At 42.7% G+C, this 13,260-nt stretch overlaps 1 protein-coding gene across 3 annotated transcripts; it reads left to right on the top strand.

The window, feature by feature from the left end:
• Positions 1-3,431: 3,431 nt before the first annotated feature.
• LOC139923620 (eukaryotic peptide chain release factor subunit 1) lies at positions 3,432-12,283 on the top strand. Of its 3 annotated transcripts, none has more exons than XM_071914424.2 (11): positions 3,432-3,538; positions 3,940-4,050; positions 5,481-5,656; positions 6,217-6,356; positions 6,530-6,668; positions 6,919-7,109; positions 8,970-9,099; positions 9,331-9,504; positions 9,620-9,684; positions 9,822-9,969; positions 11,897-12,283. In XM_071914424.2, exons 2-11 carry the CDS (start codon positions 3,965-3,967, stop codon positions 11,977-11,979), a joined length of 1,332 nt encoding a protein of 443 aa, XP_071770525.1. In that variant the 5' UTR covers positions 3,432-3,538; positions 3,940-3,964; the 3' UTR covers positions 11,980-12,283. The 3 variants fall into 3 exon arrangements, with proteins under 3 accessions (XP_071770525.1, XP_078145316.1, XP_078145315.1); XM_078289190.1 differs by having other exon boundaries at positions 3,471-3,534; XM_078289189.1 differs by lacking the exon at positions 3,432-3,538 and adding an exon at positions 3,593-3,821.
• Positions 12,284-13,260: the final 977 nt, after the last annotated feature.

Below are 13,260 nucleotides of genomic sequence, written 5' to 3'. Positions count from 1 at the left end.
CCATGGAACAATACAATAAAACTGAAGGTTTAGGGATAACATCATTTTTTTAACTAATAAGAAGTATGTCACTATAGAGGCAGTTCATTTGTTCACTAACCAATGCTGTCATCTAGTGGTCTAAATCTGTACAGACCCCAATGCTGTTCCACTGCTACATAAAAAAAACAATGCAACTGTTTCTGACATGTGGCTCCTATTTAAGTCTTACTTTGAATGTTTGCTGGAAAGAAGCATGACATTATGTACTAATTATAGCGAAAATGGAGGAAGAGTTCAGTGGTAGGGGGGCAAATACCTGAGACTGTTGCTCAGTGTCTTTTCTTATTATTGATATATTTGGTGGTGATTTTGCTATTGATTTATCAGTGCCATATAAGTATATCTGTATATATATCTTTAATAGGCCTACACAGGAACTCCAAATAAAAAATGTGCTATCCCCTAAATTGTCGCTGAGAGAGAGACTATCCTTTTTCTATTTAATTTTCTAATAACATATGGGGTGTCCAAAAACTAATGTGGCAACAATGTGTGCCTCCAGTTCACAAAGGATATGGCAGACACTATACCTTTATAGAGAAATGTAATGTTAACTGAGAAATGTAATGTTTTACTTGAAACAATGTTGGTTACATCGGATATTGTGATGTGAGTTCTGTGCATCTCTCCTGTAAAAATGGACTAAATGCCATTGAAGGTACGATACGATATAAGATAAATTGTCTAAGAGAGTAGAGGGCAAACTGTGTTTTGCCTCTACCAATACACAATATTCAATGTAACTGCCATTTTACTTTAAACCTAGGGTGGGATTTTAAGTAGAAATGTGGCTTGGGTGAAAGCTGGTATGACATTGGGGTTAAGCAGACATCTCCAATGAGAGATATTTCACTGAATGTGGCTCACTACACCTCCAGAAGGCTCAACAGTAAATTATTGTGTCCCAGAACTACCTCTCACCCACTGATATGACTCCACTTACAGTGCAATCTTAGGCTTACACATCACTCACAACATCTCACCCAGTAATTTCCATCTGCACCATCAACCTCAACAACAACAGGTAATGGGACAACTGAGCCCCCTGGCTTGAAACAGCCTATTACAATTTTCAGAAAAGGATTTTGTACCACCAATCAGAGTAATTGGACAACTGACCTTTTGTGGCTAGAAATAGCCCAGTCAGCAGTTCAGAAGCTGCACTGTGCCAGCAGTCATAGGCTAAAGGGATGACTGACCCTGCTGACTTGGATGCCGTGAGGATAACATACCCATACCTTTAGATTTTATTTGTAGCATCACTGAACCTGGCAGTTCAACTTGAAATCTGGTTGACCGGCGTCTGCACTGGCACTGAAGACCATGGGCAGATTTCTGTGAAAATGTAATTTAGATACTCATTAGCAATGTGATATAAGTAGCCTACAAAATTAAATGTATTAGAAACTGATGACAATATGTATCCACTGATAATCTCCTGTAATGGGACATGTATCGGCATAAGATCATCATCAATTGACACCTCTCCAATGATATTTAACATTTACAGATGCCGTCCCAGTTTTCCCATCCTATCTGTTCTTTCTTTTCTCTAAGTGACTCCCTGGCAAAAGACAAGTGGCAGGCAGAGCACATCTCTGCTGGTAGTGTGGAAGGGTAGCAAAGTTCGAAGTTTTGGGAAGCACACTATCTGTAGTCTATAAGTAGACAGTGTAGGAATGATTATTATATGAAGGTAATTGTTGTCTTTATGTGGCCGTTTTTGTATTCTCACCAATCAGCCTAACTACCACCGAAGATCTGAAGGCACAGTTTACCCTCCTGCCTTCAGTATACTCACCTCCTTAACTACGACTGCACCTCGAGGACTTTAAAATACTATGGACCAAATATGTGTGCAGTCCCTGTCATTTTGAGACAGCTCATAATTAAACATTGTAGCAAGAATGGCCTAGAATGGATGGAACTGACATCATATTCAGAACTAGAAAAATGTTAACTTCAGAAAATGTGTTGGATTTTCTGGAAGCAGCTGGAAGTGCTTATTTCAGTCCTGAAGAGTTGAATCCATTAGAATCAACAAGTGAAAACAAGGTTAGCGCTAGTTTCAAGCTCGCCACCTGTTTTCTCTGTGAGGCTGACCAATATAACAGCTTAAAGTATCAAACCCAAGTATATCAATTGCACATTCAAAATTTCCAATAATTCCCAACATCTAGGCTATCACACAAACAACAAAAATCAAGAGGACGCAAGGCAACCTGCAACACTGAGGACAGAGGACAACACTAAGGCCCTCTACAGGAAAGGACAGAGCAGGCTGTTCTCCCTTCAATGTGTGCAACAGGCTGCTGCAGATGTTCCACCAGTCTGTAGTAGCCAGTGCACTGTTCTGTGCTGTGGTGTGCTGGGGAGGCGGCATCAAGGCAGGGGAAGCCAACAGACTGAATAAGCTGGTGAGGAAGGCTGGCTCTGTTGTTGGACACGAACTGGACAGTCTGGAGGCAGTGGCAGAGAGGAGGATGAGGGGAAAGATCAATGCCATCCTGGAGAACCCCTCTCACCCTCTCAGCCTTCAGCCACAGGCTCATCCTCCCACGCTGCAGGACAGAGTGCCTCAGGTGTTCCTTTGTGCCTGCAGCCATTGGACTGTGCCAGTCAGCCATGGTAGTGATGCTTTGTTTGCTGAGTAGTCTACTTATCACAGATATCATTGTAGTGTGAATGCTTGAGTAACAATGTATCATTATGATTTAGTTATCTTTATAGTTAAGTTCTAGATGTGAATGGGCCTGTAGTCATTTCTCTGTGTTGATTTTTCTGCCACTCCATGCAGTGAGAATATGGGCTCTGATTGGTCGATTGACAGCCAGTTGAGCTGCTGGACAACTTTGCCCCCCCAAAAGGAGACTATACCAAACCCAACAATATAGCCTACTGTAGAAGCGTGCCACTGTTAAGTGGATCGCTTAAAAAACTTTTTAAAGTGTTTTCAGATTGACCACCAGATCTTCACTCACTAGGAAACAATAAGCATAAAAGTTAAAGATCTTAAAAAGTAGCCTATAGAGTACCAAAAAGTGGAATTGCATCAGGAATTGAGGCTGTATAAATGTGTGTAGTTAGTCAGACTCCAAATTTTGGAAAGAACGGTAAATAGTGGGATAACATGAGTGTGTCTTGCTCAGCGCGTCAGTTCTACTTGAGCCACATCTGACTACAATTCCCATAACATATAGTGAAATATACACCAGCCCAGCCACGAACACGTTTTAAGCTCGAGTCCAATCGTTGTTTAGAATTCTATGATTGGCGGGACACGGGAACCAACCAAAATGTGTCATTGGTTTCTATGCGGTTTCCAGGAAGTGAACACCACAATTCTAACCACCTCCCACATGTGAGCCCCGTCGCACCACGCGCAGCGTGTGGAAGAAACCGGTCGGGAAGGCAACGTCATTCCTCCGACCACCGACTCAGTGAGCTCGGCAGACGTAGCGCAAGAGACAGAGCGGAGCGGTGTTGTCCGAGGCAGGTACGGTACTAGCACCGGCTGTGCTCATAAACTCAATAGACGTCTAAAAGGCTAACAGTTGGTGTTTCAATGGTTTCCAGGGTAACTGGGGGAAAGTAGGTCGTCTTCAGCCGCCGTTAGATAATGAATAGGGTGGACACTAGGGCCTGGAAGACTGCATAGGCCCGTTTTTCCGCGCACTTTACTGACAGAGACATCCAGGGTAAAGTCTTTCCCTCACGGTCAGTCCAGCTACCAGCACTGGTCAGGTGCCTTTCGGACACCGCGCCACTAGTTTGGAGAGGTAGTCAGCTAGTTATGACGAACATTTTGTCAGGCTGTTTGGATTAAGGACATTGGTCAGTTTTGTTACTCACCGGTTTACCGCATATGTTTTGCTCGTATTTATCACGTCTTTTCAGGTGCTGAAGCGATTACAGCAGAAAGATGGCGGACGACCCCAGCGCGGCGGACAGGAACGTGGAGATATGGAAAATCAAGAAGCTGATCAAAAGTTTGGAAGCTGCCCGTGGGTAAGTGGTCAATTTGGGCTGTGTATTGATGCCGCGGCCAGCCTAATTGTCTGAATGTTTATGGCCTCGGGAGATGGTGTGTGTGGACCGCCGCAACAGCTGGAGATCGGAGAAGTGGGGCCGAATTTGGGAGTGGTAGCCTAGCTTAGCTAACTTAGCTTACTTTAGCTGTGACTGTTAGCTTGCTAATGCAGTTAACTACTGTCGCATTGAACCTCTGCTAACGTTTGTAAACGTTGTGTTGATTTGGCAGAGGACGCTTTTAGATGATTTCACGTTGATGTGTTCTCAGTGACATTGCGGAAAATGTTGTCTCGATGTAGCAATCATACAAATGATTATATAGCACCCGTAAAGCTAATTAGCCTGGCTAACAGACGTCATTTCTGGAAACAGGCCGCGATGGGATTCTTTCACAAGAAAGCACGTTGATGATAATGGGAGGCCGGCTAGCTTACAGTTGGACTTCCACATGCGCTGACAGACGCATTCTAGAACACGATATGATGTTAGCTTTGTCCTTTCTTCTGAAGATTATGTGACAAAGCTTCATAATTCCCATCAGAGCCGGCTAGTTACCTTATGACAGTCGAGCTGCTGCCATGAGGGCTTTACTAGCTACAAAGTGGTCAGCTGGAAAGAATTTAAAATGTGTTGTTTGCAGGTAGCGGTACTGTGGCCTGCGGCCTCCCTTAGTTATCAAATACGGCGTGTGGATTGTGGGTGTTAGCAACACTAGCTAATGGCTTACTCTGCGACAGCTTGCCGTCTAGTGTTGCGCAGAATTTGCTGTGCTGTCCTGTGCTCTGCCGCCTGCCATGTTACACACGGTTGACCATTTGCCCTGTATTCAACCAGCTGCCGCTACCTGTGTGTGTGCCTCGTCAGCGTGTATGCTTTGCCTTTTCACAGGTAGTGACTGCACAGACAATGTGGAGCAGTTGAACTTCAACTCAGTCCTTGGTGTCAAGGACAGAGATTGTCTAGTGTGTAATTCAAAGCCCACCCTTTCTCTCTCTCACCTTTCAGGTCGTGTCATGGTAATATTTTGCAAGGGAAGGTAGTGTGTTGTTTCTAAGATGAGACAGAATAATGGGTGAAAGTAGGTTGAACGTGAGAAAATTGACAGCGTAAATGTGTGGTGCTAAAAAGTTTAAATATTCTTTGTTTTTGTTGTGAATAAGTGATTATCCCAGTGTCACGTTGACATGGGTATGAAAAACTCTATTGTGATGATGTATTCTGTTTTAGTAATATTGTAAAGCACAAAAGGTGACAGGGTGTCATTAGATACACATCCCACAGCATGTTATACTTGCTGCTTAATGTGCGTGTGTGTTAGTATGAGTGCAACCCCTTAAAGTTTTAGTTATACTAATGTCAAAGTGTGTAAGTAACTAACTTTAAGTCCCCTCTGTCTGTCTCCATAGTAACGGCACCAGTATGATCTCATTGATCATCCCTCCCAAGGACCAGATATCCAGAGTGGCCAAGATGTTGGCTGATGAGTTTGGCACGGCCTCTAACATCAAGAGCAGAGTCAACAGGCTCTCTGTGCTCGGCGCCATCACCTCTGTACAACAAAGACTAAAACTCTACAACAAGGGTATGTGTTGTGATTGAGGGATCTCAGAAACCCAAATGAACACACTTTTTGACTTGCCTTTGTGAGTTTAGTTTCAAGGGCATCAAGTTCACCCAAAGTTCTAGATAGATCCAACAATTATATACATTTAATTGTCCTCCTCAGTATCTTTCCATTGCAAGAGGTTGATAATTAATGTTAAGCAAATATGACCATGCTTTTCCAACTGATGTGTGCTTCTTGTGCACTTGATGCGTCTATTTGGAGATAGTTGTATACACATAGTAGATATGTAGTAGCGATTACGTATGTCTTTCTACATGTAATGTTTTTACATTACATTTTACCACATATAGCAGAAATACATGGCAGGAAAAAACAAAGGACTGGAAGATGTTGTCTTAGCAGATCAGACTGAGAGTCTGTATTTGAGCCACAGCAAGATTAAATATACTATAGAAATATCTCTGAATATGTGCTGTACACAAGTTCTTGCTTCCTCTGACACTATACATTGTCCATCTTGACAAAGACCTGTTGCCTGCCTAATCTAATGGCCTCTTCCCTCTCTCTCCTGCCAGTGCCACCTAATGGTTTGGTGGTGTACTGTGGCACCATTGTGACAGAGGAAGGAAAGGAGAAGAAAGTCAACATCGACTTTGAGCCTTTCAAGCCAATCAACACCTCCCTGTACCTCTGTGACAACAAGTTCCACACTGAGGTGAGAGCGTTCGCTCAGTGTGTGTGTGTGTGTGTGTGCGCATATGATGTGAATTTCTGCTTGTCTGAGAGGGAGTGGGGGATTTCATTTTCTCTTCTCCCTAATCCATGCCATGCTTCCTCTCTGTCACCTCCTCCTCCCCCACCTCTCCTTCCCTCACTCCCCCCACCCAGGCATTGACAGCCCTGCTTTCTGACGACAGTAAGTTTGGCTTTATCGTGATCGACGGTAGCGGGGCACTGTTCGGCACGCTGCAGGGCAACACCAGGGAGGTGCTGCACAAGTTCACTGTGGACCTGCCCAAGAAGCACGGTACTGCCCCACAACGCGCACACACACACATACACACACACACATTCATATACCCTGGACACTGAACCCACAACTCCTTCATGTTGCCCGCACCCATTGGCTAACATTCTTTCCTACATGCTGACAACAGCCCTCTCCTCTATTTTTATGCAGTCAGATTGATGAAATATTGCTTTGTAATATGTTTGTGGCCCTTAGGTTCGCCCGCTCTGGAACATTCAGGTCATTGCTTCTCTCATCTCTCTTTCAGGCAGAGGAGGGCAGTCCGCTCTGCGTTTCGCTCGTTTGAGAATGGAGAAGAGACACAACTATGTGCGGAAAGTGGCTGAGACGGCTGTCCAGCTCTTTGTGTCCAACGACAAGGTTAATGTGGCAGGAATGGTCTTGGCTGGTTCTGCTGATTTCAAGACCGAACTCAGCCAGTCTGACATGTTCGACCCGGTAAGTGTGTGTGTTCTGTGAAAGGGCAGTACCAGTCAAATTGAGCATTTCTAGAAACTATTGATCCATCCATCTTTCCCAAAACAAAAATGCCCCATATTTGCCTGTTTAACAATTAATTTCTCACTAACTCATTCATTTTTTATTAGAAAATAGCAAGAACAAACAACACTAAAACTAACCAAACATCTTTGACAACTCTGAAATTAGTTGTTCGATAGGTTGACTCTTACGTTCTGCAAAAAATAGGAAATGCTTTTTGGAGGTAGTAGTTTCGGTGTTACTAATAAAAGAATATACTTCACATTGTCAGATTCGATGATGGCAGGTGGCTGATATAGGAAACGCCTCAAATGCGCACATCAAAGGGCAGAAAGTAGTCAGCAAGCTGAAATCTCAATATAATTTCACACCGTCAACCATTGCCTTCAACAGTGCCTAAGCAGGCACTCCGTATTACTATGGATATACAGTATATAACATAATGACTATGATTATTTTCACAAAGGTTAGATCTCATTTCATTGTGGCCCAGTAGCGTAAGTCTAACTGATATATTTTCTATTGTGTCTAGCAAAGAGATAAAGGAATTGGACACAAACTGCAAAGGAAAAGGGAGCATTGGGATTGCCATATTCATCATTGTCCATATAAAGCTAACTTGACAGGTCTTCGGTTTTTAGAAGCAACAGGAAAAGAGTGTAATCATCAACATCAAGTTTAGGATGTGCAGATCAACTACACAACACTTACCACTGTGGTCCTCAGTGCAAGGAATAGATACCAAATGAAGACAGATACTAGACAAATTGTTATGCCCTTGAAACTCAAATGAAATGTTACAGATGTCTATTGTGACAATAATCCATTTAAGCCTCACCATAATTGGCAACATTTTATCTCAGCTTCTTGCCTATACAGATATAACCATTTTCGTCCATTTTGTTTATTAGCACATATCTGACAATATCATTAACTTCAGACAGTGTGTATGCATGCTTTCTAACTAACATAGATTTTGGTACATTATCACGTTAAGATGAAGTTTCTTAATTCTCAACTTGTGCATGGAAATTGTACATAATTTTAGGGTGCATTGTGTTTGGCTTACACGGCTTTATAAATGAGGGCTTGGAGAACTAAGACCTATGATGTCAACAAAATGTGTAATCTGGACCTGCTCCATAGTCAATGGATGGGAGGCAAATTTTGTGGACCCAAATAATCTCTGCGTTAACCCAAATTAACTGTTGTGGTGTTATCAGTTCAGAGCCATTAAATTTATCATCATTCATAGAAAATCCCCCCTTTGGTGATCTCAGTCACCTTTACCATCTTTCCCAAGTCTGTGACCATGGAGTTGGGTTTGGGGGGAAACATTGATGCTCATAAGGATTTATTGGGCTGTCCTAGACCATAGGAATCACAGCTGATTTTCATTTTGATTCAGTTTACTTTATCCATGTTCTAGAGGTTTAGCACTGACATTTGTTATTGAAATAAGATCCATTCAAATCAACCCTGCTCAGGGTTTCCATTACCCTGGATGACACTGGTGCTTCTGAAGCCTTATCTGCTTGGCCAAACAGGGCACTGGAAGACAGGAATGTCAAGTGGTTGCCCAGTAATTCTAATTGGTAAAGATTATGCCACGCTGCTGAGAGAATTGATATTTAGATGCATCAACATCTCACAAAAAATTTAACTTGAACAAAAACTTTGTATAAAGTTTGACATAAATACTCGCAGTTCAAGCAAAAAGATTCTGTCTTTTTCCAGGGCATGTTTACATAAACTGTGCTCCTGTGTGTGTGTCTCTATAGTGTTTAACCAGATTTGTGTGTGTGTGTGTGTGTACAGAGGTTACAGGCCAAGGTGCTGAAGCTGGTGGATATCTCCTATGGAGGAGAGAATGGTTTCAACCAGGCTATTGAACTCTCGGCAGAGGTGCTCTCCAACGTCAAGTTCATCCAGGAGAAGAAGCTCATAGGTGGGTGTTTGTTCCGACATGTTGAAACAATTTTTGGGGTGCCTCAAACAAGTGTGAGGGGAAACAAAATGGCTAGCTTTTCTTGCGGTACTGATTTTCCTGATGGTTGTCTTTCAAGTCGAAGTGGACTAGCTGAAAAGGAGTGTTCATTGGTCTAAGGTCATAAGGCAAGTCGGTTCACAGTAACTAATCTTATTTCTCTTGTTTTATTTTTTCCTACCCTCTCTACAGGGCGGTACTTTGATGAGATCAGCCAGGACACAGGGAAGTACTGTTTCGGTGTGGAGGACACACTCAAAGCCCTGGAGATGGGAGCGGTGGAGATCCTCATAGTCTACGAGAACTTAGACACTATGCGTTACATTCTACGCGTGCATGGGGCAGAGAGCAACGGAGCCGAGAACGGTAGAGACACACACACACAAACCACATACTCTACATGTGCCATTGTCGAGAAACGGAGAGCTACAAATCCCATTTTATGATGCTATAATCTTGGTGTCTCTTCTTGGGTTTTCAGATGAGAAGACCTTGTATTTAACGCCGGAGCAGGAGAAAGACAAGTCCCACTTCACAGACAAGGAGGTGAGCCCTACACAGAGGACGGACTCCAGCATTATCTATGAATACAGTCAGATTGCCGTGTTGGTATTGATTTACGTTGTCAGATCCACATCGCTACCCATCATGCCACGTGTTCCTGACTGTGATTGTGTTTCCAGACGGGGCAGGAACATGAGCTGATCGAGAGCATGCCCCTGCTGGAGTGGTTCGCTAACAACTACAAGAAATTCGGAGCCACGTTGGAGATAGTCACAGACAAGAGCCAGGAGGGGTCCCAGTTCGTCAAGGGCTTTGGAGGCATCGGGGGTGAGCATGCTGTTGACTGAGATAAGGCTTGCGACACGGGCGTTGTGTTTGTGGCAGCAGTGGTTAGTGGGTTATATGGTGGGCCCCCGTTGCACAGCCTCAAGTTAAGAATACTGAAGGATCGACTAAGCTCAGTGGTTACTTTGTTCCACGAATGTTACAGATTTGGGACAGCAGGGTGGCACAATGTGTAGGTGAACTGCCCTTCAGCCGCAGGAGGCGGGTTCAAGCGCCCACGTTGGCAAGCTCCACCCTGCTGAAGTGTCCTTTAGCAAGACACTGAAACCCTACCAGCTCCAGGGGTGCTGTTTTGTAGCTGACCCTGACCTCTGACCTCCCTGTGGAGGCAGGTAGGCACAAAGAATTTACCTATGGGGATCAATAAAGTATCACATTATTCTTACATCATTATATATCTGAATGTGGTTTCAAACATTTATATTATGTGTGTGTTATTTCAAGTTCATTTATTTATATAGCCTTTCATCACAAGCATGAAGGACATGCTACCTAGATCTAACTGACCAACAATCAACCATAGAACAGAATGATGTAACGCAAACTTAAGGATGCAAAGCAAAGCACAAGGCACAGAATAGCAAGTTTTAGCGAGCCTACCTGTTCTACCTAGCCTAGCCTACCCGGCACCACCAACCTCAGACCCTCAAAGCAAAAAAGGAAAAACTCCAGAGAAAACATTATTACCTTATTTAACTTGCCAAACGTGCAGTGCGTTCAAACTGCCGTCAACTTGACCAACAATTCCCCGGAAGTCCATTCTATCTCTATCGGGCCGATCAAACTGACAGACTCGGCAGAAAAGTTGACCGAAGTGGAACTTTTGGCAGTCATTGACCATTAACTGCCAATCAGATTTTTGCGCATACTGTATTTCCTACAAATGTGACGACAATTCTGTAAATAAGCATTCCGCCTCATGACAAAAAATGGATGATGTAAAGTTGATCACCGTGATCGAGAGGTTTCCCATGCTATATATTTATTAAGAGTACTGCAATAAAAAACTTAAAAACGATGCGTGGAGATCAGTGACCTCCATTGTTGGTGCTAATGGCAACTTTTTGTGTACTGTTTTTAGGAGGGAAATAATTTACTTGGAGATGAAATATTACATTTTACTACACGATTACCATAGGGTATAGAATTTGGATAACAAAACAGTGTGTAAGTTAACAGGTTCTAGAAAAACAAAATAGAGCTGTACATTACAAAATTGGCATGAGAATTTATTGTAATTATATTTCTCTGTTGGATGTTATCCTAATCAAACTTTCTGCAAGACACCAAAGTTGTTGGTCTCAAAAGTGAGTTGCAAGAGAAATCAAGCGCTCTGTAGGTCTATTATTCAAGTATTCAAAATATGATTTATGTGTTCAGTATGTATTTGCCCACACCTGCTACATATAGGGTTTTTTCTCATTGATGTATTGCTGTCAACTCATTGTGATGGTGTATTCTGATTCTATCAATTAGTAAACAAATAGACAGAATCTTGGAATTCCTTTGTGAACTGATGTGATGCAACAAAGTTAGCAGGTGGATGGCGAAATCTGCTGATGGAAAGCGGCTCATAGGCGGTACTGGTGGTTGCTAGCCGAATTCATTTAATGGCAATATATTTTCAGAAAAGCCTCCCAAGCGCAGTACCTTGTAAAGTTCTTCACAACCTAAAAGTTAGCTTTATGTTATATGTGTAATTCACAGAGTAGAGCTTTATAACAGGACATTTGAGGATTTCAGGAATTCATGCTTTTTAGACACTAATACTCCCCCCTCATATCTCATGGGGATTAGCCTATCCTAATACGAATTCTTCCTTTAATGTTGCTCTGATCTTACAAAACATGACATAAGCTAGCCAGCCATCATATTCCTCTTGCTAATCTATCGTCTTTGTGTTCCACAGGTATCTTGCGGTACAGGGTGGATTTCCAGGGCATGGAGTACCAAGGAGAGGACGATGAGTTCTTTGATTTGGATGACTACTAGGTAGTCGGGGACTGATATTGGGAGAAAAAAAGCAAAGCAAAGGAATGAATGAAGAAATAAGGAAAGAAAAATGCCACCTCTCTTTTGCAGCAAGTGAGAGGGGCAACCGTGTTGACCATATATATAAGACAGACACACCTTCCAATTTACCGGTTGCATACACAAACATGCACATACATTTCATATGTACACACAAAAAATAACCTCACACAGGCTGAAGAGGAGTGAGATTTTCTTTCATCCAGAGAGGGAGAAAGCCCTTCCTGAATAAATCCCTGCCTTAGAGTGCTGGTTCCTTCCCCTAGTTGGATTGGACTCGACTCATTTTGTTCTTTTTTTTCCTCCCCTCCATTTTGAATGAACACAACAGCAAGTTCCCAGAGCCCTCGCTGTCCCCACCCCGGTCTGAAGAAGAACTTTGGACTCACTCCTCGTATATAGAAAATATATTTTCCTTTCTTCCCTCATCCTATCCTCACCCTCTCTCCCTCCTCCCTTCTATGCTTTCTCTTTCTTTTTTTTTTGCATTTCATTTTTTTACTGGTAACTGCTGCTGTTGTATTTTATGAGAGTGGGGGATTTTTTTTACCTGGGTTTCTGTAGAGAAAGGGGGACAAAGTATTAAATTTGAACTGCTGAAAACCATTGCTACCTCCTCATCCGCTGTGGTCTCAATCTTGTGAAGTCTCTCTCTTCTTCCCGGAGAGGCTGACCCCTCCCTGCTCTCCCACCATCAAATGAATATGTTGTGATAGTCCTGTGTGAGTGATAATCATGCATGACGCCTTTTAGGGGATCTCACTTGTCATTGGTTTACCCAGGATCCATCTCTTCATGTTGTAACTTTTTATTTAGTTTAATCAAATTTTAAATTGCAGGAAGAAAGTGTGGTAGAATTCTCTGCTAAAGAGGTATTTGTTTGTCAGTGTCCCACTTGATACAAGTCGATCTGTATAGGTCAAATTAAATCCTGAAGTTTTTAAGTATCTGAATCCTAATGTCCAGGCACTGCCTTTGACAAATATGGTTGCACTTTGAAATGCATCTATGGCAGCTCAATGCAATGACAAACCCATTCTCTATCTGAATTCAGCATTGCTCCACAATAGATACATATTCAAACTTGACATAAGGTTAGAGTCAGTCGTCTGCGAGGTGAGGTTTAGCAATTGCCTGCCTCCTGTAGGAAATGCTGTAAAAGGTAAGGTCAAGGGTCTCACTGAGTATGTTTTGCAGAGAAACGAGAAGATGGAAAGACTCAAGGAACTATTCAATAATGGC

The sequence above is a fragment of the Centroberyx gerrardi genome, chromosome 16, assembly GCF_048128805.1.
Source record: "Centroberyx gerrardi isolate f3 chromosome 16, fCenGer3.hap1.cur.20231027, whole genome shotgun sequence".
In the NCBI taxonomy this organism is placed as follows: domain Eukaryota; kingdom Metazoa; phylum Chordata; class Actinopteri; order Beryciformes; family Berycidae; genus Centroberyx; species Centroberyx gerrardi.
This window is presented reverse-complemented; position numbering and strand designations above follow the sequence as displayed.